A 24,308-nucleotide genomic window follows, 5' to 3' on the forward strand; every position below is an offset into this window, starting at 1 on the left:
ACTTATAAAGCTAGTTTATTGTTTTTCTTTAAAATACGGTAAATATTCAAAAACATTTAACCTACTGATGCCTCAATCAATGAAATTTTATTGGTATCTATTTTTATTTTGAAATTTACCCGTAGTTGCTGCATTTCCCACCCTCGGCTTATACTCAAGTCAATAGTTATCCTAGTGTTTTGTGATAAAATTAGGTGCCTTGGCTTATATTCGGGTCAGCTTATACTCGAGTATATATGATAATATCTGTGTTTGAACCGTTCTGGAAACTATTACAAAATTGGTCTTTCTCTCACAAATGCATCAGCTGTATTTGCACATTTCTTTAAAACATGCTCCTATTAATTACTTAATATGTTCCCAGAATTTTTTTTTGTTTCAAGAATAGCTACTGGGGATAATAAAAATATTATTTTAAGACGGTGAAGTAATGGGAGAAAAGGTCAGCTGGGTTGTGCACTTTCATCAGTGGAACTTAGGCTCACCTAAAGCACACTGATCTGCCCATAAACCACATAATAACCTGTCCCTTATTATCTAATCATGGTCTGCTGCCTCAAGTCTGCATAATGGCAGACCTAGCTCTTAAATCACAATACTATCTGCAAATTCTACTATTATTTCCATTATTTCCAGGAATTGACAGGTACATACTGAATCCTCTAACATCATTCCCAGAAAACCTCCTTCTAAAAGAAATACTTTGAGAAATTATCTTTCTTTTGAGTAGATGCAGATATTTAGAAGACAGAGCACTAAATTATTCATTCCAAATATAAAACAAAAGACTCCCATCACTATTCATTAGCCATTTTTTTCTGTTAAGAATAAAAGTTCTGCCATGAAAGGAGGCAGGAAAATCAATTTGCCTAATTAAATAGGCAGCAAATGTCCAAAATACAAGGCCTAATAGCAAGTTGTTAGCAAAGAAAGAAGAGAATCCAAAAATGTTTGAGTCCAGTGGTAGCTGGTAGTTCCCAAACCATCAAGCAAATAATCTTCTCCAAATTTCAACCTGAAATGTAATGCTTCTATACATTGTTCTGATTCCAAAACATGTGTAGTATCTTGGAGAGCTCCTTCAAAGTTTGAATTAATTCCTAGAACAGATTTGCAGCTCTATTTACATGGAAAACACTAGCTACTTAATTTCTGAATTACAGTGGTCTCTATATGTCCTAATTTATAGATCAGAGCTTCTTAAATTTTTTCAGCTTGCAACCCCTTTCCACCTGATAAAGTTTTACATGATCCCAGGAATATATGTATATTTAAAAGAGGTATACAAATTAAACATTTACTGATAAAACTCACCCACATACATTTTGGTGATTCAAATGTTAGCCCTGTGTCAAGGGATTTTTGACCTGCTGATTTCAAAAATTGCACCGGTTCTCCCCTATTAGCTGTAGTTTTTGAGATATAGAATATATGCCATTTACCAGTCTCTATCTGCTCACCCATAGAAAATCATGAAACTAGAGCTGATGCTGTCTACCCAATGCAATTTCCTGAATCACGATCTGAAATAACTCCAGGATCAGGTAAAAAAAAAAACCAACTCCAAGAAAAAAAAATGTTGTTGTTGGCCTGTATAATATATCAGCATTTCTAGTTTCTCAAGTCGCTCCTGACACACACACACACACACACACACACACACACACACACACACACAAGCTGATTTTACAATTTATTATTTTTCTTTTACAGCTGAAGCATTTCTTGCAGAGTCGACTATGAACACTGCACGTTTATGCTAACAGATTCATGCAAATGTCTAGGTGCTATTCAGAAACCTTTTACTGTTGCCAAATTGGGACCCACAACTTAAGACACCCTGTTTTAAACTAGTGATTGGTATCTTCCATTAATCCACTGTTTGCGTCTCTGTATAAAACATCTTCAGTTTCAAATCAAGGCAGGTTTCTAGAACTAGACCCAGGGGCCTATTCCCTGAAACATCAAAGTGGGGTACCTAATGAGAGTGTAACTCTATCATGCTTAAGATTCTCATTGCAGAGAACAAGAAGGTAATGCTCCCAATTGTGGAGATCAGGAGAAACAGAAGGGGTCAACACCCACTGACTCAGTTGTTTCTTCTTTCACTACTACTCCTACTTGCTTCCTGACAATTGCTTCTTTGCTTGCCAGTTTACAACCTTACCTGCCTGCCAGCTCAGCTATTGTTACTTATCTGCCAAGTTCATTTTCAGTCTTCTTTAGACCAGGAGCCTTGACACCCTGCTCTAAAGACAACTGCAAGTTCAATAATATAATGAATGAGATAAATAGTTTAACAAGACTGCTGAGTAGAAAACATTTCTGTAAATTGCCCCTTGTCCCTAAGCACTACTTATTTTCCCTTTAAAAACTTATCAGGGTTTAAAGCACATTTATTGTAAGCTTCTGATTTTAATAATACAGTAGAGTCTTGCTTATCCATCATAAACTGGCGGGCAGAATGACGGATAAGCGAAACTGACGGATAACAGGGTGGGTGCTCGCTCACTCACCCACCCTCCCTCGCTCACTTACCAGGCTGAGTCCCAGCAGCGGCAATGGCAGCACTGGGACCTGGCGGGGTGAGTAAGATCTCTAAGATCCTCCAGGGAGACCCTCCTCTCACTTCTGCCTTCGTCACAATTGCGTTTGGTGGGAACGGGAGAGAGGGCCTCCTCGGCCGTGGCCCTCCAACTCTGGAACTCCCTTCCCAGAGAGATTAGGTTGGCTCCCTCTCTAGCCTACTTCAAGAAGCAACTGAAGACTGGGATGTTTCGGTTGACCTTTGGTTAGACAGTCACTGGATGACCAGCCTCAGATGGCTTTATAAGTCTATCCTGAATTTTATTAGGTCCCCATCATCTGTGTATTTTTAACTTGTTATGTTGTTCTTGCATGGCTGCTGTAGTTCCTTCACTGATGTAGTTGACAGGACTGTACCTGGTGGTTAATTGCTTTTATTAACTGTTGTAAAATTCTTATTTTATTGTACTACTATTTTATCTTTTGTATATTGTAAATTGTATTTATGCTGCTGTTTGCTCATTTATGCTGTTTCGGGCTTTGCCCCATGTGAGCCACCTCGAGTCCCCATGGGGAGATGGTGGCGGGGTATAAATAACGTATTATTATTATTATTATTATTATTATTATTATTATTATTATTATTATTATTATTAAGTGAGAGAGCCAGCAAGCAAGGTAGGGCCTTTGCCGCCCTCCTTCACTCGTCCTTCTCCATCCCTCAGCTCCTTCACCATGCCGGATCCTGGCAGCACTTGGGCCTGGCTTGGCGAAGGAGTGAGCGAGTGAGTGAGGGAGGGCCTTTGCCACCCTCCTTTGTTCACCCGCCTCCGTCCCTCAGCTCCTTCACCATGCTGGGTCACGGCAGCACCGGGTCCTGGCCTGGCGAAGGCACAAGCGAGCGAGGGAGGGAGGGCCTTTGCTGCCTTCCTTCACTCGCCCACCCTCCATCCCTCACTCACTGACCCAGCTGGGTTCCGGCAGCACTGGGTCCCAGTGGGGTGAGTGAGAGAGCGAGCGAGCGAGTGAGCGAGGGAGGACATTTGCCTCAGATAATATGAAGTGTTGGATAAGCAGAAGTCGGATAAGCAGGACTCTACTGTACCAGAAACTACCCACTGAAAATATAATGAATTTAATGAGTCAAAGCAGCAACTAAAATTCACTTCCTTAAATTCTATATTTATGGAATTATATGCTGTTCTATAGAATTTCATAGATACAGGTATAAAAGATGCTGTTAAAATATTTTGAGTGGTTGAAAATGTGTCTCCATTTAGCCTGGAGAGTGGATAAAAAGTTGGATGGATAGATAGATCCATATGTACAATACATACACAACCAGCTAATATGCTTCACATAGCATAGAGAAGAATTGTGAGACCTGACATTAGACTCAGCATTTAATGGTACAGTTCCCACAACACTGGACTAAATGAATAAATGATCTTGGATAGTATAAGGCCGCCTCAAATATAAGAGTATTATCTGAATTTCTCCTTTATATTAGATAATTAATAAATATCGTGGTGTAGCATGTCTGCCTGCTCCCTTGCAAAGTTAAGAGCTGGAGACAGGTTACTTTTGTAGGTCATATTTCTTAAGCCACTATGGCTGTGTGATTTTTAGTTTTAGTTCAAAAATAATTTTCCCTAGCACTAGAATGGCTATCACATCAAGATTCTAAATGTCTAGAGACTATTATTTTACAATATACTTTACCAAATATCAGTCCCATTGTGTGGAAATTATCCACACCATTTAACTGGAGGATATAACAATGGTGGAGAAAAAAACCCAACCTCTCCTATAATGAGAAAGATTATCCCAAGACAGTCATCTGTGTCACCTCTCTGTCTTCATTTGTCACACAGTTTGGATAATGCTTGTGCATTCACCTGATAAATAAGAGTCTGCAATTTAATTCTACCATTCTACATGCCTGCAGGAAAGACAGCAAGCCCAGTCATTTCCTAGCCCAATGCAAGTTTTATATTTTACAGTGTCTCTCATTTCTTTATCTTCCTGCCCAATAAAAAGTGATTCTGGATATTTTCTGCTGTCACTGACCCATGAGCAATATTCGTCATAGTCATACTCCTCCTCACCTCTCTCCTATCTAAAAAGTTATTTGTAAGCCTCTTTTCTTCTGGAACATCAAAATACTGGTGAGAGAGCAAGAAATCAATTTGCTTTGACATTCTTCAGTGGAGCACAACACTGACATTATATCCCTTTGATTTGACAGCAGCTTAATTTTGAAATAAATAGAAAGACATAATGAACAATCACCCTACTGCAGACAATATGAAATTTGAATCCCATTGGTATTCCTAAAAAGAGTAGATCTATTAAATTAATGGGATATATCTAAATATGAACCTATCATTCAACAAATGATTTAATGAGTCTACTTTACTTGCGAACACATATGGGTTCATATCTGAAGATTCAGAGCAGAGAAGTGTTGGGCCAAGATTCACAGGGTCTGAATGTCAGATTATTTTTCATTATTATCATCTGCTGCACCTCTTAAGACTTCCTTTTATCCTCCTCTACTGTCCCTCAAGAATGGTGGATGAGTAGGTTTTTTTCAGTAATTTAATATGGTTTCCTGCTACGTCTTTTGTACTACTAACAATTTTAGTTGCTTCCTTTTAAATAACATATTAAAATATTTAAGTTGACAAAACTCCTGTTTCTAGTACATACTGTATGAAAAAGTGCTGGCTTTGATTTGTTGATGCAGAACAGCACAGCAACTTGGATTTTTCAGTTTTCCTTGGAGTGTGATTAATATGATGAATACCATTCCCTTCAAAATTTACCACCACACTTACTCCAGGAAGACCAATCATTTGTCAAAAATAGGTTTCAGTAACCTACTTATTGTTCCCTACTGTTTTAAGCCAACATGAATAGCACTTTTAAACTATGATAGATACATCATTTGCTCAGTATGTCCCAGTACCGTCTATTCTTTGTGATATTTGTTATACAAGGCCTGGGAGGTCTTTCCAAATCTTATTACTCTAGTTTACATGTATTCAGAGATGGCATAGATCAAAAATTACAGTTGAGATTCAGCAGAGCAAAAATAATCTCCAATGACTTTTTTTTTCTAGTTTGGAAGAATGGTAGCAGGAAGAGCTTTCCTTGAAAAAAATGGTTGTGTTTCTGGAAATATCTGAGGTCTAAGGGAAGTAAGTAATTTATATAGCACTTTCCCAGTAACTTTTCTAATGCAAATGGAAGAATTGGAATATAAAGGTCATTCCAAGATGCATAAAAGTATGTAAGTTGTCTTAAGAAAGTGAGCTGAACTTCCTACTAAATGACAAAGCAACATCTGTTGTATCAACAGCATATAAACACAATTTTTCATTCATTCTTACCCATATCAGACATCTCTGGCACTGTAACTATGTAGGGCCCATCTGTAAATTTGGGGGCGTTGTCATTGATATCTTGCACTTTGATAATAAATTCCGATTCAGGCTCAAGAGGCTTGTTTGTCCGTCTGTCAATTGCCTGGGCATGCAGTACATAGTGTGTCTTCTTTTCCCGGTCTAGACTTTTGGTTGAATGGATGTCCCCCGTTGTGTCATCAATAATAAAGATAGTCCCAGCGCCTTCACCCGTAAGGATGTATTTGACTGATCCATCACCTTTGTCAGAATTGGAGTGTAGCTGTAAAAAATAGATATATATTATGTAATATAATATTTGACCATGGTATAAACTTATTAATATGGTGGGAAACAAACATCTTTACGTTATTATCACTATATATAATGACACATACTGAGAGCTTTCACCCAAACAATCGCTTGATAATGAAGGCTTAGCTAATTTAGCTATTAAAAAGACAGGTTGCTTTAAAATGAGAATTGTTATACTTAGCCTGGTAAGTGGAAAGAAAATTTTTAAAAAGTTCAAACAAATAAGATCCACAAAGCATGTTTAAAGGGAGAGATGGACAAGAAGTGGAAAAACAGGTCCCCACACCTGCCAGACGTGCCCACCCTTGTTTTAAGCATTCAAGAGGGAGACATGGGAAGGAGTAGATCACAGAGAAAGAAATTGTCCCACAAATTCCCAGTCATTACGATTCAATAGTTTCTACTACTATCTACAAAATATCTCCAGTAAGTACACTCCAGCTTTTATTAAATTATAGGAATAATGATCTACCATGTCAGTTTCTGATGGCATCATGATACACATTGAAAAAAGTGAGAATACCTTGAAATTTCAGTACTGTATTTCTAATGATTAAATTAATTTTATAAAATTCCTAGGATTTTGGGAGAGAAATGTAAATACTTGGTAGGGGAATGCCCATTACTCCATGTACTGAAGCAATTCAATACAACAAATTTGACAGATCCCATCTCATGTGTTTTTCCCTGCTTTCATCCGTTTCCACTCGAACCAAGAGCTCAAAAGATTATCTTTTTGCCTGTCTCCTCTCCTCCCCACTTTTTCACACTTTTTAAACACTTCACTAATGAAGCATGATGGATGCAAGGGGGAATTGAACTTTGTTTTCTTGCTGTTTTTGATCTGTTTAGAAATGGGAGGTGGGGGTGAGCATGGGAAGGGGCTGTGTATGATAATGTCCCAGGACAGGAGAGTGTGTATCACAGGTTGCTCCCTCAGATTTTCTTATTCCACTATTAGTTGTACAGGGATAGGTGACACATGAGATGCTCCTCCACTAACTTAGGGGACATTTACACTGACACTCAGTGCGGAAGGATGCCAGATTAGATCTGTGGTGGTCAAACACTGTATAGCAGGGGTCCCCAAACTAAGGCCCGGGGGCCGGATGCGGCCCTCCAAGGTCATTTACCTGGCCCCCGCCCTCATTTATAATATAATATTTTATATCAGTTTTAATTATATAATATATTGTATATACATATGATATTGATAATAATATTATCATTTTATACAATATAATATTAATAATAATACCATATAATAATATTAATTATATGTTATATATTATATAATATTACAGTATAGTGGTATAATTCAATATAGTAATATATAATGCTAATATTGTGCTATGCTAATAATATAATATATTGTATGTACATACAGCTGCTCTGAGTTCACTTCAGAGTGAGAACGGTGGGATATAAATGTAGTAAATAAATGTAGTAAATGAATAAATAAATAATTTTGGACTTAGGCTTGCCCAAAGTCTGAAATGACTTGAAGACACACAACAACAACAACAATCCTAATTAACCTGACTATCTCATTGGCCAGAAGCAGACCCACACTTCCTATTGAAATCCTGATAGGTTTATGTTGGTTAAAATTATTTTCATTTTTAAATATTGTATTGGTTTTTCATTGTTATTGCTGTTGTTTTGCACTACAAATAAGATATGTGCAGTGTGCATAGGATTTTTTTTTCAAATGATAATTTGGCCCCTCAACAGTCTGAAGGATAGTGGACCGGCCCTCTGCTTTAAAAGTTTGAGGACCCCTACTGTATAGAGCTGATCTGGGGAAACAGGTTACACCAATTTAGACTATCCCCTGACAGTTTTAAGATAGAATAAGCCACAATTGTTTCCACTGCCATGTTATGTTTCCTGAGCTTGGGCAGCCCAGTGGCACAAAATGGCACTTATCATCCCATCCCTTTCTCTCCAGATGTGATATCCTGAGGCTGATCCAGCATATGTCATGCCAAATCATCCCTGGTATACAGGGTCATTGCAGGGTCTGCTTTTAGACTCTCTTATCCTAGTGTTGGCTCCTGCAATCCAAAAGGTTTGAAGCTATAGGAGGGTGCACACTTGTTGTTTTTTTTTAAACACACAACATATTTTTGGGAAGGGGGATTTAAAAATGCATTGTTAACATCCTTCACAGATTGGAAGCAAGTTTGTTACTTTAGGAATACAAATGCACTATATGTAAAGTAGTTTGGGATGAAAGCATAATTTATTCTAAATTAAATCCATGATTTGTTCAAAGTATAATTAGAAATCAGGCTTCTTTTTTAAAGGATATAAGTGGAACATCAAGATTCCAAATTATGAAGAAATCCAGAACTTGATCTTTTTTTTTTACTAGTTTTAGAAGCAGGGGGAAAAAAACAAAAAAACAAAAAACAGCACAAAAAACAAAAGAAAATACCAACATTAATAAAACAGAGAACATTATTTTCTCTCAATTTATTCTCCATAGTGTCAAGCAGATATAATACACTCATTTCCATACAAAGAAATGGGAAAAGGAAACCAAGATCAGAAATTGTAATGATCAGATAATGTAAACAGTTTATATAAATGTCTTGCTTTGACATCATATTTAGAAATATTTTGAGGAAGTCTTAACATTTTGTCTTAAAATATTTATTCCTTGTTATAAAAGAAAACATTCTATGATTTGTTTTTTTCCAGAAAACAAAGACTTGGGAGCATATTTTCTCAATTTTTTTTACTGTTTTGCTTATTGGCCTTCTCTAGGGATATATCCACATAATAGAAGTAATGTAGTTTGACACCACTTTAATTTCCATGGATCAATGTTACAGAATTATTGGAGTTGTAGTTTTACAAGGGAAAACAAGGGAGTTTCATGCTCCCTATATACTCATACTCATACATACTCATACATTTTTAGTCAAAGACTCAGCCCATAAAACCTGGGTGAGTACTGTTCCTTAACTCTGATTAAAAAAATAACCATCTCTTTCTCTGAGCAGGGTGGCAAGAGGCAAGGGTTTAATCCATCCCAAGATAAAGATCATTGACCTCCTTCACTTTCTTCATGATGATGGTGTTTCTGATATTTTTGAATGACTGAGCAGGGAAATATTGGTGGCCAGCAGTAGCAACTGCCTCCCCAAAATGATGGTGCTGTTCCCTCTCTGGAAATAAGCCTTGACTTATCCATAAATCATATTGAAATCCCTCATTTTGACCCCCAAACCTGCCCTTGAATGCTATCTAGCCACAAAAATTTGAACCAGATGAAATTTCTCAACGGTTTCCTACAGCAGCCCCACATAGTGTCAGCTCTTGAAAGCTATCAGACTCAAACAGGCTCACACAGGCAGCTCCGTGGAAATGCTTTATTGAGGACCTTCTTTACAAGATGCAAATGAAGCTTTAACTGACGTATTCCCACCAAACCCTGAGTACATCCGCCTCCTACATTCCCCCTTCCCCACATTCACAGGTATATGTTATATGATCATTTTCCCAGGCATGAAAAACCAGAGCTGGCCATAAAACCCATCCCTGGCCAGATGGTCCTTATCATTTAGATTATCTCTCCCCCCCCCCCCCCCCCAATTGTTCTGGCAGGATGTGGAGAGTACAGTTGTTATGAATGCTGGGCTATCACATCCTGATAGATAGCAATCCAAACTGGATACAATTGAGACATGTTGCTGTGTCCTGATCTGACATCTACAGGAAATGAAACATCTGGGATATTAGTTTTAAATGTGTAAAACACATTCTGCCCCACTGAAACCTGTGACTTTAGGCTCTGGGCGGAAACGAAGAGTATGTCCAAGTTATGAAGGGGTAAAATGTGATTGAATCTACATTACCTATCTTCCATCTGACCAGATGTACCCCTTTCCTCAATGGAATGAAAATTGTTAGTTTTACCTGAAATGGTGTTAAAGATTGCCATTTCTCTTTGTTCAAGGTACAAGAGCATTTTAACTGCTGTAGCTTTTGAAAATATTTTATGCTGAATGGATGTTTAATACATATTTAATGAATTTTTATTTTTTCATTTTATGTTTTAAAAAGTATATAACAATATATATATAATATGTTCACCCCCAGTAGATTCAGTCTACAAAGTCAGCTCATTAATACTTACATAAAGAAATTAGTAAATAATTAAATGTTTGCAAATAAGTTCAGCTGAAGTATTTTGAAATTCCTATTGGGTAAATGTGGATAGAATCAGATTCTTAAATGTGATAAAGTATTATCCTATGTGTTTTTATTCATAAGTGAATTTATCTGTGTTAAGCAGAATTTATGTGCTAGCATAACCCCTTGTATAATCTGCCCAGGCCCTGAGAACGAGAGGCCCTTCTCTCAGTCCCACCTTCATCTCAAGCATGGTTGGAAAGCAGACTGTTTTGGTGGCTGACACTTGACCCTGGAACCACCTGCCCAGGGAAGCCAGAATGGCCCTCTACCTGTTGATCTTCTGGTGGGAGGCTAAAACCTTTTTATTCAGGCAAGCTTTGAAAAATGAAGGTTTTTAAGATCAATTCGGGGTGGTGGTGTGGTTTTTAATTTTTGTATTTGGGTTAATGCTTTTAACTGGGATTTAAAAAAATACTGTTTATATTTAATCATGTTTTAATGTTCGTATATTTGTATATTGCTTATTGCTTTTATGTTAAACTGCTGTGAGTCAGGGAAGATATAGTGGGGTATAAATAATAATTGCAGCCTAGGAGCAAGCCATCAGAACAAATGCAATCAAGGCCAAGATCGAAAAATCAGCTGATGACCCAAAATGCAGACTGTGCAAGGAAACCGACTAAACCATTGATCATATCCTCAGCTGCTGTAAGAAAATTGCACAGACAGATTACAAACAGAGGCACAACTATGTGGCCCAAATGATTCATTGGAACTTATGCCTCAAGTACCACCTGCCAGCAGTAAAGAACTGGTGGGATCACAAACCTGCAAAAGTATTGGAAAATGAGCATGCAAAGATACTGTGGGACTTCCGAATCCAGACTGACAAAGTTCTGGAACACAACACACCAGACATCACAGTTGTGGAAAAGAAAAAGGTTTGGATCATTGATGTCGCCATCCCAGGTGACAGTCGCATTGATGAAAAACAACAGGAAAAACTCAGCCGCTATCAGGACCTCAAGATTGAACTTCAAAGACTCTGGCAGAAACCAGTGCAGGTGGTCCCAGTGGTGATGGGCACATTGGGTGCCGTGCCAAAAGATCTCAGCCAGCATTTGGAAACAATAGACATTGACAAAATTATGATCTGCCAGCTGCAAAAGGCCACCCTGCTGGGATCTGCGCGCATCATCCGAAAATACATCACATAGTCCTAGACACTTGGTAAGTGTTCGACTTGTGATTTTGTGATATGAAATCCAGCATATCTATCTTGTTTGCTGTGTCATAATAAAATAATAATAATAATAATACATCACACAGTCCTAGAAATTTGGAAAGTGTTCGACTTGTGATTTTGTGATATGAAATCCAGCATATCTATCTTGTTTGCTGTGTCATAAAATAATAATAATAATAATAATAATAATAATAATAATAATAACAATAATGATAATAATAATAGCAGCAAACAAATTTAGGACTATAACCTTGTAGGAGAAAACTATGGGGACAGACGTGGGGAAATCTGAGATAGATGAACAGCTAAGTAAATATTAAGCTCTATTGGGCTTGTACTGGCAGAATAGAAACAACAGTTTGGGAAGTTTTTTTAAAGCAGTTTCTAGAATTTCTAGTTTCTGTGCACCTCAAATAACTGATTAATATTCTAGCTGTATTTTTTGGGGAAAACCTCTTTACTGGGCATTATTCATTTTAATGATGCTCTTTAACACAAGGGGCATCTTCACATGGCCCCTGGGGCCATGCCATTTTACTAGCAAAAGGACAGGCATGTGGGGAGCCTTGTGGTGCCCTGTGCACCCTCCCTCCTTCCACAATCACATGGTGGGATCTGGACAAGACTTGTTGACACCTTGTCCCTGCCCCCATCATATGGGTGAAAGGGTGGCCATGTTGCTCTTTCCCCCATCAAATGGAGGAAAGGGCAACAAAATACTCACCATAGTGGCAGAAGAAGCTTCTGTGGTGGGACCAAGCCAGAATCTTCTCATCTGATGGCACAACAATAGCACCTTGCTTTTTAACACCTTTGGGAGAGATCATCTGGAGTTTTTGGATTCAGTGCCACCAGAATGCTGATAGTATCCAACTCTATAGCTGTTTTCTATCTGATTCCAAGGAAGTTATCTTTGTACTCAACCAGTGCCTGTTGTCAGTAATGCCTGATGCAGCCAAACAAGTTTAAATGTAATATGGGCAAGATAAAGGTACTTCTTGTCAGTCAAAAGGCAGGTCAGAGAACAAGGACTCTCTGGATGGTGTCATCCTCCCCTTGAAATTTCAGGCTTGCAGTTTGAATGTTCTTCTGGACTCAATTCTGAGCCCAGGTGCCCAAGTACTGACAATGACCAAAAGTGCACCTGCACAATCAGGGCCGGCCCTAGGTAATCTTCAAGTGTAGGTGAACAGAATTTTGGCACCCCCCCCCCAAAAAAAAAAACCAATAACTGAAAAATAAAAGTGTTGGATAAGCGGAAATGTTGGATGATAAGGAGGGATGAAGGAAAAGCCTATTAAACATCAAATTACTTTATGATTTTACAAATTAAGCACCAAAAAATCATGTTTTACAACAAATCAACAGAAAAAGCAGTTCAATACATGGTAATGTTATGTAGGAATTACTATATTTTTGAATTTAGCACCAAATATTGAACAGGAATATAGGGCCCCAGATTGTTGCTGCTTTCTTACCTGCGAGACCAACCAACACAAGAGCGTCTGGGTGACTTCAAAAAGTGAATGGCTTGCCCTGCAGCAAAGAAAGGGAAAGAGCCACCCACTTCAATAAAGGGAAAAAATGCGTCCCTCTGATGGGCAGGAGCAGGAGGAGGAAGGGGAGGAGATGGAGGGCAAGAGCAACCCACTTCCTGAAGGGCACCCACATGCCTTGGTTGGACACCAGCAGCGGCTCAAATGCTGGCGCCCCGATGAGCAGCCCCAGCCTCGCCGCAGTCAGCCATGGTGCTCTCCCAACAGCTCACCGGCCCGGGCACTTCTGAGGAGAGGGGGGGGTGTTGGCAACAGGTAGGTGAATGAGGGTTGGAGGAGAAGGAAGGAGGAGGGGCTGGCAGCACCTAGCACCACCCAGGAAGCCCCTCACCCTCTCTCAATCCCTCCCTCCACTCCCTCCCCCCCAGTCCCTGGCTTTGAGAGGCGGCAGCTTTGGGCTGGCCCTGGGAAGCTCAGTGGTGCCTGGGTGGGCTGAGGGGTAAAGGGAGGGAGTCGAGGGAGGGAGTGGGAGGGGTGAGGAGCTTCCTGGGCAGCACGAAGTGATGCCAGACCTTCTCCTTCCTCCTCCTTTGACCCTTCTTCACCTACCTGCTGCCGAGAGGTAGGCCCAGGCCGGGCCACGGAGGTGGACCCAGGCCACTGAGGCAGGCCAGGCTGCGGAGGGTGCTGTGGGCAGAGTACCAGAAGAGAGGCCCAGGCACGGTCTTCCTCTCCTTCTGCTGCTTTGTAACCGCCGCCTCCGTCTATTCCGGGAGGGAGGAGGTTGGAGGGTGCAAAGAGAGCGGGGGAGCCAGGGAGGGGGAGGAAGGCAGGCTGCGCCCGTCTGACTCATGGTGCCTTAGGCAACCGCCTAGTTCGCCTAATAGTTGAACCGCTACTGTCACACTTAAAATGAGTGTGACAGTTATGCCCATTTCTTGAGAGCTCACATCTAGCTACAGTGACACATACCTTGATTACATTCTAAGTGATGCACTCTATGTGGGACTGGAAACTATTCAGAAACATTGGGAGCCCCAAAATATAGTGACCAGAATGTTGTGGTCAGTTAAAGGGAACTTTGTTCTCCCTTGTTAAAATGGCTTCACTGGCTACCAGTTCATTTCCAAACATAATTTCAAAGTGCTTGCCATGACCCCTAATACCCTATGTGTGGAGTTCATTTTCAAAAGGTACCAAATCTTCCAAAATTTGAAAAATGTGTTATAGATGGCAGTAGATTGTTGGATAGGAGTAGAATATTATATACTGATCTAAACTATCAAAATATCAAGTCACCTTAGGAAAAGTCACACTAGGAAAATTGTGTGTTATAGCAAAATGTTTGTGTTCATAAATGTTTGTGTACGTGTAACATCTTGTCATTGTGAAATGTACTGCTTTGAAACTGGGTTCATAATTTTGAAAGAAAAAAAACTCTGTATATGTGGAAGGGCTTTTCCTCAACCCCACCGCTTTTACAAACTCTCTTAGCTAGTGGGAGTATCCTTCACAGGGGTTACTCCCACCTCTGAAATTTTGTCCTGCAGGAGGCTTGGCTTTCTCCTTCTCTCTCCTCCTTTTTCTATCAGAGAGGCTTCTATTTCTTTGACAGTGCTTTATTTATTTTTTTACGTATATGTTTCTAAAATAATGTTATACTGTCTTACATGTGGGATTTAAACTACTTTATTTTGTAAACCATCATTTGTACCTATAGTAACTGGGTGAAAGGCAGCATTTAATTGGATGGAGGGAGGGATAGATGGATAGACAGACAAAGAGATAGATTGGGGGCCTTTTTGAGTAAGATTGACAGTGGGGGAGTGCTGGGCCTATCCTGCCCCTGGTTGGCCATAGTTGTTCATCCCTGTCTTCTTTAATGCAAGACCCATCATGCTTTTGCTCCAATAGTGAAGTTTTCAATGACTGGTAGAAGTAGGAAGATTCCCAACTCTTTGGGTTACCCAAACTAAGGTTTGCAAGCTAGGTGTGCTCCTTCAAGCTCATTTAATCAGTCACTGCCCTAAAGTTTAGACTTAGGGTTGCCCTAGGTCTGAAATGACCAAAGAACAATTCTAATTCGCGTGACTTAAGAGTCCAATTGGTTTCGTGACTGAGTTCTTAACTCAAAGCACTCTTATCTCAAAGTGGTGTTGCCCACTGAAGTTCATTGAAATGCTATTAATCCCTTCCAGCCCCTGGAAACACACCCTTTTTGTTATGTGTTTTTAAATAAGAAGATTTATAACTAACAAATAATGTGTAAATGCACATTCACATGGGATAATAAAAAGATCAACTTTAAAATGGTAGAAGCACAAACTTGTGGCACAATGGTAGAGGGACAAAGTTGTGTCAAGGAGGCACAAAGTGACAGCTCTTAACTCACAATGCTCTTAAGTTTGGACACTCTTAAGTTTATGTTGGGGTTTTTTTCGTGTCAGGAGCAACCAGAGTTGCTTCTGGAGTGAGAGAATTGGCCGTCTGCAAGGACGTTGCCCAGGGGACGCCCGGATGTTTTTTTGATGTTTTATCATCCTTGTGGGAGGCTTCTTTCATGTCCCTGCATGGAGCTGGAGCTGATAGAGGGAGCTTATCCACACTCTCCCCGGGTGGGATTCGAACATGGCAGCTTTCAGGTCAGCAACCCAACCTTCAAGTCACGAGGCTTTTATCCCCTAGGACACCGGAGGCTCCTAGAGTTTATGTTAATTTTTTTTCAAATGAAGAACAGTTTTAACCAGTTTATGTTGGTTAAAACTGTTCTTCATTTAAAATATTGTATTGTTGTTTCTTTCTTTCTATTGCATTACAAATAAGATATGTGCAGAGTGCATAGGAATTCATTCAAGGTTTTTTTTTTTCAAACTATAACCCCATCCCCCAACAGCCTGAGGGACCAAGAACCAACCCTCTGCCTTAAAAGCTTGAGGACCCCTGGTTTAAAAACTAAAAGGGCATATGAAGCAAATTTAATCGGGTTGCCTGAGGCCTGATGTGTCTTCTATGAACTGCTCAGCCTGAATAGATTTTTTTCATTTCTGATATTAAATATGATAGGACTCCCCCCCCCACTGTAAGCCCTGACCACTGAATCTAATTGTTGCTACTGACCAGAAAGGATTATCAATAACATTTTATTTATTTATTTTTATTTATGTATTTATGTATTTATTTACTTCATTTCTATCACGCCTTTCTCTACCCCAGAGGGGACTCAAGGCGGCTTTATAGCAGGTAAAAAAAATTGTTTTGAAATGTTCACTATGAAATGTGTGTTCCTGTGTTTATATCTGTGGAAAAAAGAGACATTTCCTGCCCCCAAATTACTAAATGTGGAAGGAGTATGTATCCCAAGCTGGATTGAAGGAACCTTATGCTTTAATGCTTGTGTGTTGAAAGTTGATTACATTTTCCTAACAAGAGTTCCACATCAGAAGGGTTTGGCTTCTTCAGAAGAAGACAGTTTATGGCAGTGATGTTGCCATCTAGTAACATTTTGTAGTGTCTGTGTCAGTCTCCACTCACAAGAACTTAGGACTTCATCAGATGGACAGGAGGAAAGCAGGGGAAAGCACCAGGAAGAGTAGGGAAAACATCTTATCCTGTTCTGTCCTGGAAGGATCTGCCAACCATCCCTTGACCTTTTCCATCTGCTTTTCACTTTCTCTTGCTTCCTCACTGCTTTCTGAGAGCAGGAGTCGAGTAACACCCAACTCCTGAGAGGAGTGTATTCTCTCCCTTGTAGCACGCTGGCAAGCCAGAGTACCACCAAAGTGGTTGTGCATCATGGGATGGCCTCCGCAGGACTCCATTTCATACATGTGTGAGGACAGAGAGAACATGGGGAAAACATCAATGTGTTGAGGTTCTTGGAGGTCTCTCCTCCAGCTCTCCTTGCTGAGCTGGAGAAGAACTCAATTGTTCATCAGGCTGAATTGCTGATGGACAACACAGCTGCTGTAAGCCTTCTTCATATTCTGAGGAAGACAAATTCTCCAGGGGGATGGGGTTGCATGGCAATGAATCATAGAATCATAGAATAGTAGAGTTCAAAGAGACCTATGGGCCATCCAGTCCAACCCCCTGCCTAGAAGCAAGAAATCACATTCAAAGCACCCCGGACAGATGGCCATCCAGCCTCTGCTTAAAAGCCTCCAAAGAAGGAGCCTCCACCACACTCCGGGGCAGAGAGTTCCACTGCCGAACAGCCCTCACTGTGAGGAAGTTCTTCCTGATGTTCAGGTGGAATCTCATTTCCTGTAGTTTGAAGCCATTGTTCCGCGTCCTGGTCTGCAGGGCAGCAGAAAACAAGCTTGCTCCCTCCTCCCTATGACTTCCCCTGACATATTTGTACATGGCTATAATGTTTCCTCCCAACCTTCTCTTCAATGCATTGCATGCCCCACACGGGGAGGATTTTACAGCTCATATGTTAAAATAAAAGGTAAACACTAAGTAAGGAATACTTAGTGTTGCAGGCAGTACCAAGGATGAGGCCTCACTGAATTTCCAACATATGGTCTAATTTCATACATCAAATGTATGTAAGTCTCCTTGGACTTACAAAGGTTGGGAAAAGGGGGATTGTGTTAAAAAAATCACCCCCAAAAAGTAATGCATAGAATATTTAAGTATAGATAAAGTACATACTACCTTTTATGGCTTGCCAATATTCAGCAAAGTGTAGAAAACATCTCTGTAGAGATTTACTCAGAATGAATTCCCATGAGTTTACTTCTGAGACTTATCCCAGACACCTTGCTATAGGACTGCTATGTTATAGCTCTGATTTGCCCATGTTTATTCAATATCATACACCATAGAGGTTACTCCTTTGTAAACAACCACAGCACTGCATTCCTAATAGATCAAGGTATATGTTGAAATAGCTCAAGGAAATCTAAATGGACAACTTGCACAGGGTTAAACAAAAAGGACAGACAGAAAATACAATGGTTTACGTTTGTAGAAACTTCTTGTCTTCAAATGTATTTTTAACTATCACTTGTAAAGCAGCTGCTGAAATAAAGTGCCGGAGGCTCCTCTGTTCTTTTCCCTTGGTAGACCTTGCTCGAGCGAGATATTCTGATTTCTGAAGACAGAAACCTAACTTTGAAAGAGAAAGAGATGTATGTATATATACACACATTTCCACTTTCAGAGTTAGTACACGCACACACAAACACAAACAGAGAGACTAATCCCAGGTCTAGTATTCAGTGTTTCAATTCAGGCAAAACAGAAGGAACTATAATATAAACCAAATTACTGGTATTAGCAAGTCACCAAAACAACATTTAAACTACCTTTCACATAGCAATGGCACAAACATATTTTCTAATCCTCTTACAACCAGTTAGAGTTCTCATAAGCCAATTGCTAATGTTTTGTAGAAAACAGGAAAGGTGGTTTGAAGGGATTATTTTTAACCATAAGGGATCCATCCCACCTGTTTTGCCCTTACAATAATTAGAAAGATCCAGTCAAACCAAGTTTTTTCCTTAATGGGCTAAAAAGGTTGCTTGCCAATTAGTTGAAAACCAATTTAACATAAGGTACTTCAACTTCTGATTAGAGTTTTGCAAACTCATTTCAGGAGATCTTGAGTATCCCTCTCTGTTGCTGTTTTAAAAAAAAACCCTGGAATGAAGGCATCAAAGGTTTTGCAATTCTGTGTTCCATCTCAATCACTTTAGAAGCAATTTCACAGAGATTCATTTACATAACTTCACCCAGGGCTCACAGTACAGTGGTGGCATAGAAGGAGCTGGAAGTTTATTTCCAATGAGACAAGATTTAATCTAACCTGTTGTGAAGTCACTATGTTTGTATCCATGTTTGCAAACATATTTAAATAAATATGGTCATATACTGAAATAACAGTAGCTAGCTCTTAATAGTTATATGGGAAATAATACATCTGAACTCAAAATAATTGTTCTAAAACCTTTCTATACCACCTTTTCTTTGCTATGGCTAAAGTCATCAACTAATACTGCTGCTACCTATGCAAACAACTTTGAAAATTCCTATTACTTTTCAAAGCAATCACTCCAACATAGGCCTTAACATAAGTGGAAATAAAATCAATATATTCACATTTCCGCAGGAAAATGCACATTCACCTCTCCATGAACTCAGGATGTATATGTTTACTGATTTTGTTGTCAGGCATAAGAAAAGAGGGAGAAAACAATCAGAAGCTGTTTTCCCCCTTGGGTACCATCACAGACATTTCCATGATTTTTAAAAAGTTGTTTCTCATATTTCATAATTTTTAAAAGAAAAACCAATGCCAAGTTTTTTTTCTCTGTGCATGCATGTGTGTCTCTGTGTAAATAACAACTGATCATGTACAATATATGGTTATTTTACCATACAAAAGGTATTGCTGCAAATTTTTGATATCATGATGAAAAAATGCTGCCCTTTTGATCAAAAAATCTCATAGTTTTAGACAATGTTTTGAGAAAGAAATATGACTATATTGAGATAAGCTTTCTTGTTGAAGCAAAGAAAATCTATGAACATTTTTCCCATAACTAATTGAAGCAACCAATGCAAAAGGACCATCTTGCTTTGGAAATTTATAGAATCGTGAAATTTATATTTCTGAGTGCAGAAAATAAAAAGAAAATCATGAACACATTTGGAAAATGCTATTAGGTGTAAATGCACATAACATGCTCTAGGGAATGTATACATTTTGAATATATATATATATATATACACACACACATACACACATACACACACACACACACACACACACACACACACACAAACACAAACATTTCCTGTAAGGTTTGGGGGAGAAAGACCCACAGGCCAATATGGACACTGGCATAGAATGATAATGCTTGTGGGAAAAGGGAAATCTAAAAATAATGAGATTCACATATTTTCAACTCCTCTGATCTTGATAGATTAAAAAAAACCCAGATAGGCTCAATATATAATTACATTGTTCAATAAGTATTTCATCTGGGAAATTTCCAATTTGCTGAAGCAGAAGTTGTTTAAGGATTAAGCAGAGGTATGTACACTTGAAGAGCTTCCTGACATCCACCTCTTTGGCGTCAACGTTTCAGTTACTAGAGGAAGAGTAAGTTGGTTTTGAAGGTATCTACCTCTCAGAATTTGTAATGCTGTTATAATGGTGCTCTGAGCTCCTTAAAGGTAAAAGGTAAAGGTTTTCCCCTGAAGTTAAGTCCAGTCGTGACAGACTCTGGGGGTGGGTGCTCATCTCCATTTGTAAGCCGAAGAACCGGCGTTGTTCGTAGACACCTCCAAGGTCATGTGGCTGGCATGACCACATGGAGTGCCATTACCTTCCCACCAGAGCGGTACCTATTGATCTACTCACATTTGCATGTTTTCGAACTGCTAGGTTGGCAGAACCTGGAGCTAACAACGGGCGCTCACTCCGCTCTCGGGATTTGAACCTGGGACCTTTCAGTCTGCAAGTTCAGCAGCTCAGTGCTTTAACACACTTTGCCACTGGGGCTCCTATGTGTTTTCATATAGTCTGTAGTTAATTTGTATTACCCCTTATGTGTGTTTTATATAATGTAAACATTGTCATTGTGTGTATGTGTCTTTAATAAAAATATTATTTTTTTAAAAAAACACAGAGATCTATCTGAGACAATCTATTAGCACGCAAATGTTCAACAGATCAGTGTACACCATGTGTACTGATGCAGCAAGTTGCAAAATTAGACAGTGAGTATACTATTTGTTTTGCAAATGCTACAGTGTTATATCCAGGCAGATATGTGCTATAAATGGGATAGGTGGTGCCATGAAGATCTTGAGATATGCTGAAACCCCTACAGGCTAGGAAATGCTCAAAGTACTCATTAGGATCCAATCACTATCAACAATTTTTGAATCACTCCACTCAGAAATTTGAGCACACATTAATATTTTGGGTCCTAAGTACTTTTGGTAGGAGAAACTGGGATTACTTCTGAGTACCGTATATACTTGAGTACAAACCGACCTGAATATAAGCCAAGGCACCTAATTTTACCACAAGAAAACTGGGAAAACATTGACTCCAGTACAAGCTGAGGGTGGTAAATTTCATAAATAAAAACAAATACCAATAAAATTACATTAATTGAGGCATCAGTAGTTTAAATGTTTTTTTTTTAAATCTTTACATAAAGCAGTAATTTAAGATAAGACTGTCCAACTCTGATCAAATCATTATTTTCATCTTCTTCAATGTAAATGTATCCTTTTAATAATAGAGTGAAATAATAAATATAATAATAATATTAATAAATAGAGTGAAATAATAAATGTAACAATAAATAGAGTAAAATAATAAATACCAGGGTGAAGTAATAAATGTATTAATAATAAAAAATAGAGTAAATTAAAAGTAATAATAATAATAATAATAATAATAAAGTTAAATAATACATAATAGTGATTAATAGAGGAAAATAACAAATGTAATAATACCAATAATAATAGAGAAAAATAATAAATGTACCATATATACTCAAGTATAAGCTGATCTGAATATAAGCCTCCCAGGACCCTCACCCAAGTATAAGCCAAGGGTTTTTTTTTCAGTCCTAAAATAGGGCTGAAAAACTCAGCTTATACTCGCGTATATACAGTAAGTATTCATAATATTATGCTATAGAAAAGGGGCATAAGTATTCAACAATTTTGTTCTCATAATGAAACAACAAGTAATTTAGCAATTTCCAACAGTGGTAAATATTAGAAAATGTTGTGGTCTCAAAGTGTTTTTGAAGGTCGGGATTTATTCTGAAAAAATCATGCAGTTGCTTTATTATAAAGAAATAGAATTCTCTGCACATGAAACTGTCCACAAAAATATTATTTTCTATGCCAAAAATGCTATTTCCACTGCAAAGGATAAATAAATACTGTCATTTAGAACTCACCTTCCTAAGAGTAAGTCATGTAATATGAAGATTTTCATCAGATCAGGACTCTAATCATCTGATTTTTGAGAGTCAAGAAATAAACCTTTAAATACTTTTGATGGCTGATGGTGCCAATGTCATTGGGGCAGTGATTCCACTGGGGGATTAATCTGAAGGGGCTATCCAAAGCTCCAGGAATAAGGCCATGAAGATATATCCTTTGAAGTCTGGACTAAAACCCAGAAGGCATTCTTCCTACTGACACTGAAGAATTTACCTGCTACTGGTTCTGCAATAGTATTAAGCACATAAAATGTGTAAGTTTCCCATTCATTAAATTACACAAATTACTTTCTAGAAATTGCATACTGTCAGGAAAAATATGTTTGTAGTTTGATTTGATCCGTATTTCTCAGAAGCTATCTAGTATATAATAGAAAAAAATGAAAAAAAGCTTCAAAGAAAATAAAACCTGAAGTGTCTCCTTTTATCAACTCAGAGGACTTCAAATTTTGACATATCTAATAACAGCTTGCCTTCAGAATGATTTATGACGGCTCTTCTTTCTTTAGCTGTCCCTTTCCTGTAGTGAATGACTAACCTGGAGAGGAAAAATGAACTTACATGCCTTCTGTATTTTAGAGAATATTCATTTTTCTTCTTCCTTGGCTCCTTAGTTGCCTTCTTTTACTTTGTTTCATTATCAAGGGATTCATAAAATGAAATGGTTCTTAATGTAATAAACCACAGGTAACCTTTTACAGATGAACAAATTTTTCGATTTTAACCCAGTATAAATTCAATTGAACAAACATTCTTATAATAGTGTAGGGAAGAAATAAAATTACCACATATAGGTGAAAGTACAACACAAAGGGAAAAGAGGGGTCAGAAACACTCAGGCAATGTGATCTAGATCAAGTGTGTCCAGCATTTTGGCTTCCTTGGGCCACCTTGGAAGAAGAAGAATGGTCTTGGGCCAAACATAAAATACACTAACACTAAAAATGACTGATGAGAAAAAAAGTTCAATGCATACTTTTCATGAAATCTGCCACCACAAATAAGCAAAAAAAAAAAAAGGCCTTGCATAATAATCCTGTTTGGAGAATTTTCAAGCAGGTTTTTTTTGGTCATGGATCTATATCTTGTGTGTTCAAAACATCAGGATGCCTCCATGCCATGAGTTCGTAGCCAAGGCTGAGAAATGAAAAATATCTGGATATTATATGAAATGAAAAATATCTGGATATCACAGGAAGGAGCCTAATAACACAAACCGGCTCAGACTGGACCACCTGGAAGATGGACCGAGGAATTTTGGGGAGCTGAATGGGTGGGTTTTTGGAGATTGAAACTGAGAAGTTCCCCACATTTTCTTCATTCATTTTTGTATAGTAGGCACCTAGCATTAAAAAAAAATTCCAATGTTTTCTTGTGAGTGAATTTAACTGTTACTAAGGTTCTGCAATCATCACACTTCTGGCTGTACTGTCTGCAATTATAATGTGAATTATGAATAACACTCTGATATTTGTAAAGATAACATTCTCCATTCCATTGTTGTCTGCAAATTTTGTGCTTGAAAATTGCACAATCAAATCACTTTTTAAAAAATGTTTTAAGTAAATTTATAGTTTTTGTATTGGACTGCATACATACATGAGCCCATGGGCCACAGATGGATAAGCCTAAGCTAGAAGGTAGCTATTGGTATCCCACACTTGTGTGAACAAGGTTTGTGTCAATGTGTGAAATATATTCAAAATCTCAACCTGTGGATCCCCAGATGCTTTGGCCTTCAACTCCCAGAAATCCTAACAGCTGGTAAACTGGCTTGGTTTTCTGGGAGTTGTAGGCGAAAACACCTGGGGACCCCAGGTTGAGAACCACTGTTCTATGATGACACGATTCTATAATCTATTTATATCATTTCTTCTTTGTTTGTTTTTGCTATTTCATTCATTCCTTTTTCTTTTCTATGTACCTTGTAGTTTTACATTCCTTTAAAAGCTAAATATTTATATGATGCTGAGTTTTACATTCACACATTGAAAAAAATGAGAGCATCCACTAGAATTTATGAATACAGAAATCATTTTGGACTGCCACTGATAGCCGTGTTTCTGGTGTTTTTTTTAATGTACTACAGCTAATTTCTAATTTTTCCAGAATCCAGCCAGAACAGAGACACAGCTAAAGTGCAAGTAGTAACAGTAGTAACACTGCCATTCAATTCCACAGAGGTTTAGAT

At 38.5% G+C, this 24,308-nt stretch overlaps 1 protein-coding gene across 3 annotated transcripts in view; it reads right to left on the reverse strand.

The window, feature by feature from the left end:
- The window catches only part of cdh18 (cadherin 18), an 854,880-nt gene that overhangs the window by 186,365 nt on the left and 644,207 nt on the right, over window positions 1-24,308 (reverse strand). For all 3 annotated transcript variants that reach the window (XM_062977606.1, XM_008114216.3, XM_008114218.2), the window contains one exon: window positions 5,922-6,216. In XM_062977606.1, coding sequence (XP_062833676.1) covers window positions 5,922-6,216 — 295 coding nt within the window. The remainder of the gene's footprint in view (window positions 1-5,921; window positions 6,217-24,308) is intronic.

The sequence above is a fragment of the Anolis carolinensis genome, chromosome 4, assembly GCF_035594765.1.
Source record: "Anolis carolinensis isolate JA03-04 chromosome 4, rAnoCar3.1.pri, whole genome shotgun sequence".
NCBI classification, from domain to species: Eukaryota; Metazoa; Chordata; class Lepidosauria; order Squamata; family Dactyloidae; genus Anolis; species Anolis carolinensis.